General features: G+C 54.4%; 1 protein-coding gene across 2 annotated transcripts in view; it reads left to right on the top strand.

Moving 5' to 3' along the window:
- Nucleotides 1–3,802: 3,802 nt before the first annotated feature.
- The window catches only part of CECR2 (CECR2 histone acetyl-lysine reader), a gene marked incomplete at its 5' end in the record, with an annotated part of 159,155 nt that continues 156,957 nt past the window's right edge, over nt 3,803–6,000 (top strand). For both annotated transcript variants that reach the window (XM_081249323.1, XM_081249322.1), the window contains one exon: nt 3,803–3,928. In XM_081249323.1, the coding sequence (XP_081105449.1) occupies nt 3,803–3,928 (126 nt within the window). The remainder of the gene's footprint in view (nt 3,929–6,000) is intronic.

The raw sequence follows: 6,000 nt of genomic DNA, 5'->3' as shown, positions 1-6,000 counted from the left end.
CGTCTGCACTTGGTTGAATCCGCGAACGCGGAACCACGGATACGGGGCTGACCCCACCACACCATTTTATACAAGGGACTTTGGTGACTTTTGTTATCCGAGGGGGTCTTGAAGTCAATCCCCTGACAATACGACTGCATGGAGAAAGGCATGACCTTTGAGACTGCCTGAATGAGGTCCAGGAGGGAGAAAGCTGAAAGGCAGAGGAAGCAATGAAGGAAGGTAAGCAAGTCGACACCAGGCATTTAAAGGAGTTCTGAATTTCTTATGGTTTTATGTCATCATTAAATAATCAAATTCATCATTTGATTGCTGTTTATTAGGGAGGATTCCACGCGTGTGCCCCCAAGTCTAATCTGGTTGGGAAGACATCCCCAACTACAGTAAAAGATTTGAAGTGGCACTTCAATTAAGTAACAGAAAGATGACCCAAGGAGGTGGCTGATAAGTGAATCATACAAACTGTAGTTTCTTGAGTCAGAGTACCTGGAGAGATACCCCCAAGCTAGGGTGTTTCAGGGAAGCCATACGAAGGAGGTGAGTTTTGAGTGGGTCATGATTGGAGAGGTAGAGTTGTCTTTGCAGGCAATTGAAAGGGCAGGATCAAAAGGGAGGAGGAGGAAGATCCCAGCAGGCGAGTGAACCAGTTTGGCAGGAGGGAAGGAGTCACTGGTTGGATGAGGTGGGGGTGGGGACCGCAGGTGAGGCTGGAGAGGCAGGTGGGATCCAAACTGTGGCTTTAGTAAGACTTGAGTGGACTTTCACGCTCAAGGGAGGGTCATAGAGTTTTGAACAGGTGAGTGACATGATTGAATTTAAATTTTAGAACGTTAATCTGGCTCTACTTTAAAGGTGAAAGCTATAGGGCTCAGGGACCATTAGTTCAGCCCCTCCTCGCAGGTGAAATACAAACGTGAGAGATTAAGCCTTTTCTAAGAGACAGCCAAATTTCCTGGCTACTAATATAACTCACTTTCCACAATTTCTAAAATGTTAAAATTAGCCTGACTTACAGCCCTCTGTGGGAATAGGTACACTATGGAAGGCAGCTCTCTACTGAGACAGGAGGCTGTGTGTGAGGGTGTGCTAATACTTTGTAAGGTGCCTGGACTTCAGGTGTGCAGACAACTAAAGTGAGAGAATAATGGTTCTGTGTCACTCCAGCTCCAGCTGGGTTCCTGGGCTGAAACGAGGCGCACCCACGTCAGCGTGGTCAGGCAGAGGGGTAGGAGGGCAACTTGAGTAGGAGAGAGAAGCAGCGTGATCCACCTGGATGAACAGTTAGATTTGAACTCTAGTCCTGGTTAGCGGGGCTTATGGAAGAAGCCACACTTTTGTCACACCCCTTCCAAGGTTCAAATAATTGTTTTTAGCTGATCTTATAGAATTTGTATTTCCCAAAGGAATGGTGTTAGAAAACGGTGGTTAGTTTCCTAGATCATCCTCCAGGAACCTATAAAAATCCCATAATAGCTGAAATTACTGCATATTTTGCAAAGAGAAACACAAATATTTTTGTCACATCAATTAATAAGCAAAACAGGTTAGCCAAATTAAGTATTGTGTGTGTGTGTTTTTATTGGGAAACATTTAATTGGAAGATGATATGGAACTGAAGGTGGCGGGGAATCTGGAAGAGAATTTCTTTTGGCACTTCCAAGGTCATCTGAGATTCTTCCAATGTCATCTGAGATCAACAGCGCTGGCTCACAAACAGAAAAGAGGCGAGAGAGAGAGAGAGAGAGAGAGAGAGAGGGAGAGAGAGAGAGAGAGAGGGAGAGAGGGAGAGAGGGAGAGAGAGAGAGAGAGAGAGAGAGAGAGGGGAAGGGAAAGAAAGTACGAGCTGTGTGTGTCTTCTGGGAACAGGATAGGATACAACTGGTGTTTGGAGGGTGAGGAGTGGGCGGGGCTGGAAAAGGCGTGGGAGGCAGCCCTCGGAGTCCGCGGGAGAAGGGAGGAGACCGGTGTCTGGGGAGGCACAGGATTAGGGATCCATATCCCAGGAGGTTAGGCGGAAGCCGCGCGGGGGAAAGGTGGGGCAAACGTTCAAGGGTTCAGGGTATCGGTTCCAACAGAGCAGGAGGGAGAGGTGGGTGCAAACGCGAGGCTCTAGCTGGAGCCCCAGCGCGGGGAACCCCGAGGAGACACAGAAGACCTCTGGGCTGGAGGGCCAGGACCGGCTCTGGCCCGGTGGGAGCACAGTGGACCAGAGCTAGAGAAGGAGAGAGAGAAAGAGGCCCATGTGGACGCCGAGGCGACCCTCAGATGAAGAAGGCAGCCTGGGGGCGAGGGTGCTGAGGAGGGGGCCTCGGCCACCACCAGGGCTCCCCGGATCCAGGATAGTCTGGCTGGATTCCAGGACCGGGCCGTGGTGTGGGGAGAGTAACCCAGTCTTGTCACTTTTCTGCTTCCTGCTATGTGGTGGCCTAGGCGCTGCGACTACCAGGCTGGCGGCCGGACCACAGAGAGGCAGGGAAGGAGGACAAGGATGAAGGACAGAGGGAGGAGCCGGAAGGAGATCCGGGAAAAGGGGGGGAAGCAGAGGCAGGAGGTACTGGATTAGAAACAAACGTGAGGGAAGCAGGAAGCTTACACAAAAGCGAGGGAAAGGTGTGCAAGTCAGGCTGACCCGTGGGGAAATGAAGACGTACAGGGGAAGAAAGTCCCGAAAACGTCTAATTCAGGTGTGTCACCCTTCCCACACCTCAGCTGTCAACAGGGCATCTGCCGAGGAGCCGCGCGTTCAACACACAAAAATGCAGCCCCTGCTCCTGGGGGCGTTTAGATATGGGCTCATTTTGGTCAAAGATTAAAACACACGGTAGAATCTGAGGGTGAATTTTAAACCAGCCAATAGTTCCAGGTAATAGAAGAGCAGAACTGCGTAAGCTTGGGGCAGGGGGCGGGGGGGAGGCGGAGTGAGCCCGTGTTGGATGAAGTATTTTCTTTCATGAAAGATACAGTTAAATACACATCTTAAGTTTTTTTTTTTTAATGCTGCCTTATAAAAACAGAACAGGTTACCAAAATGACGGGAATAAAGTGAGGGAGAGAATTATCCGGAGGCGCACTCCACAACGCCCCAGCTGAGTGCGGCCACCGGGCGGGTTCCGCGCCCGAAGGTCCCCGCGCGGATCCCCGAGCGGCCGAGCCGGGGCCGGGACGGGAGCACGGGCGCCCGGTTACCCCCGGGCCGGCAAGACGCGCCCGCAGGGCCCCGCGCGCCCCCGGGCGTCGCACGTGCGCCTTCAGGCGGGGTCTCAGCCGGCCGGGCGGGGGCGGGGGACAGGCGGCCTGTGGGCTCTGCCCGGGTGCGGGGTCCGCCCCCCTCGCCCTCCCCCCTTCCCCTTTCCCCCTCGCCCTTCCCCCTTCCCCTTTCCCCCTCGCCCTTCCCCGTTCCCCCTCAACCGCCGCCCCAGCCCCACGTGCGCGCAGCCCCACGAGGCGCCTCCAGCCCGCCCGCCTCCGAGGGGCGCGACCCCCGGCCACGTGGGGGCGGGGCCCGGCGGGGCGGGGGGCGGTGCTCGCCCGCGGCCCCTCCTCCCGGCCCTCGGGCGCCCCTCCCCCGCCCGTGCGCGGCCCGCGGGCGGCGGGCGGGGGCGGGGGCGGGGTTGTTGTTGTGACGAAGCCCCGCCCCCGCCCGCCCCCAGCCCATCTGTTCCCCGCGGGCTGTGGCGACATTGTGCGGGCTGGGCGGCCGGGCCGCGGCGCGATGGGCCCGGGGCAGCCGCCTCGGTAGCTCGGCCGGAGCGGCGCCGGGAGCGGGCGGGCGGCGGGCGCGGAGGCGGCGGCGCGGCCGGAGATGCGCCCCGAGGAGGGCGGCGCGGCCGGGCTGGGCGAGCTGCGCTCGTGGTGGGAAGTGCCGGCCATCGCGCACTTCTGCTCGCTCTTCCGCACGGCGTTCAGCCTGCCGGACTTCGAGATTGAGGTGCGCGGGCCGGGCCGAGGTCGGGGGTCGGAACCCGGGTGAGGTTCGGGGGGGCGGGGGTGCGCGGGGACCTCTGAGGGGCTGAGTCTGAGGGGCTGAGTGGGGGGTTGAGGGCGGGGAGCGCCCCAGGGCGGCCCGGGAGGGCGGGGGTCGGGGTCCGGGCTGAGGGGACCGGGTGGCGGGGAAAGTTGGGCCGTTACTCCCGGCGGCGTCCCTGCGAGCGCGGCGCGGGGCCGGGCGGCCGGGGGAGCGGACGGCGGGCTTTGTGGGGCCGGGCAGCGGGCGGGCGCCCCTGGCCGGCGCCCCGACCCCTCCCCCGGCCGCCTGGGGTCGAGAGCGCGCGGCCGGCCGGTGCCGCGGCCCCGGACAAAGGTGCGGCACCGGCGCGGCCGGGTGGGCGAGCGGGGCGGTGGGTCCGCCGCCCGAGTGAGGCGCACTCGGTGGCGGAGGGTGCGCGCGGGCGGGCGGCAACAATGCGGCGGCCTCCGGGTGCGGGGGGCCCGGCGCCGCACGCCGTTTTCAAAGTTGGGACGTGACTCGGACGAGCACGGCTTTTTCTAAAAACGTGAGCGGGACGATGGCTCCCGCCGACTGAGGAGGAGAAACGACAGATTAGGGAATGCCGAGCGTCAGGACTTGTGCCCCAACCGTCCCGAGGACCCCGTGTTTCCTTTTAGTTGGTGAAAATCCTCAGCACTTTAATTCTGCTGCTCAAAATGGTGGCTGCGGTGGGAGGTGTTGTGGTGACAATGCCGTGGTGGTGCCGCTAAACTTGCCCCTGCCCCATTTTCTCCCTGAAACGTAATAGGACTGAGGTGCTGCTGAATTTCGGGTTTAGAGTTTAAGAACCCCGTCTAAAAATACGGTGGAAAAATTTCATCTTGCAAAAATCCATGTATTCCGATTTTGCTGACGGAAAAATAGAAGGAAGTAATCTTGCCCGAAGTTGTTACAGAAGTCGAGTAATCTATAAATAACGTTTTATGTTCTAAGTAATGAACCTGTGGTTTCTAAGTATTAGCAGCTTGAATTCCTAAAGGCAATGTAATCTGATCTGAGAGGTCCAATCTGTGTGTATAACAGAAATGAAAAATCGTTGTTACAGGTGAATAATCAGGGCCACTTGAGATGAGTGTTTTCTCTTCGGAGCCCGGTATTCCTTGGAAGTGACACTTTTTTGGTGGTTGTTGTAGTTAAAATGTGTGCTATTTGAAGTATATAAAACACAAATGAATATTTGGAATCCAACGTGTACGTATTTTGGTAATTATCCGTATCTGTTTATAATTTGGAGATGTTGTTCCCTAGATGGATACCTAAGGGTAGTGACTTTTACCTCTGCAGTTCTTGTGTAATCCTTTTCACATGTGTTTTGATGAATGCAAAGTTTAATAACTTAAAGTTCTCAGTAATTGTCAGAAATTAAAATTTTTAAAGTAATTTTTAGGCTTCTAGCAAATTTGACTCCGTGAGTGCAGAACTCACTGAGAACATGGTCAATTTTGATTCTCTAAGTATAATTAAATAAGTAAATAATTTTTATTTTGCTTAAGTGATTTTTTTTAATCTAATAGTTTATTGTCCTGAAAGTTTGAAAAACAATCCCTTGGTTGGAGTTTATGATGCACTGGAAGAGCCTTCTTAAAAACAAACAAACAAACAATACTACTGCTCAGTTGGACAGCTGCAAGGGCCCTATAAAATCTTAATTTACTGCAACTTTAAAAGATAGAAATGATGAATAATACCAAGTGGTAGAAGTTGGGTATCAGCTTTTTTAGGAAACCAGTTTTCAGCTGTGGGAAAGAACTCATCTTACCCTTGACCACCAAGCTAAACCAATGGATTTATAGAAAATTTAGGAAGCAGAATCTTCAAGGACTTGGCTTCTATTTATCTAAAGCAAGGCAATCTCTTAGATAGCTGAAGGGCTGGGAGCATTCATGCTGCAATTCTGCAAGAGGTCAAGACCTCCCACTTAGAGAACTGGTCCCCAAAGCATGGATATTTTTATTTTTGCATGTAAGAAAACCTTTTTACTCTGTTAATTAGCCTTGAATGTACAGGATTTC

Source organism: Mesoplodon bidens (assembly GCF_964165515.1).
Source record: "Mesoplodon bidens genome assembly, chromosome: 11".
NCBI lineage: Eukaryota > Metazoa > Chordata > Mammalia > Artiodactyla > Ziphiidae > Mesoplodon > Mesoplodon bidens.
Note: the sequence above shows the minus strand (reverse complement) of the source record. Positions and strands in the feature narration are given on the sequence as shown.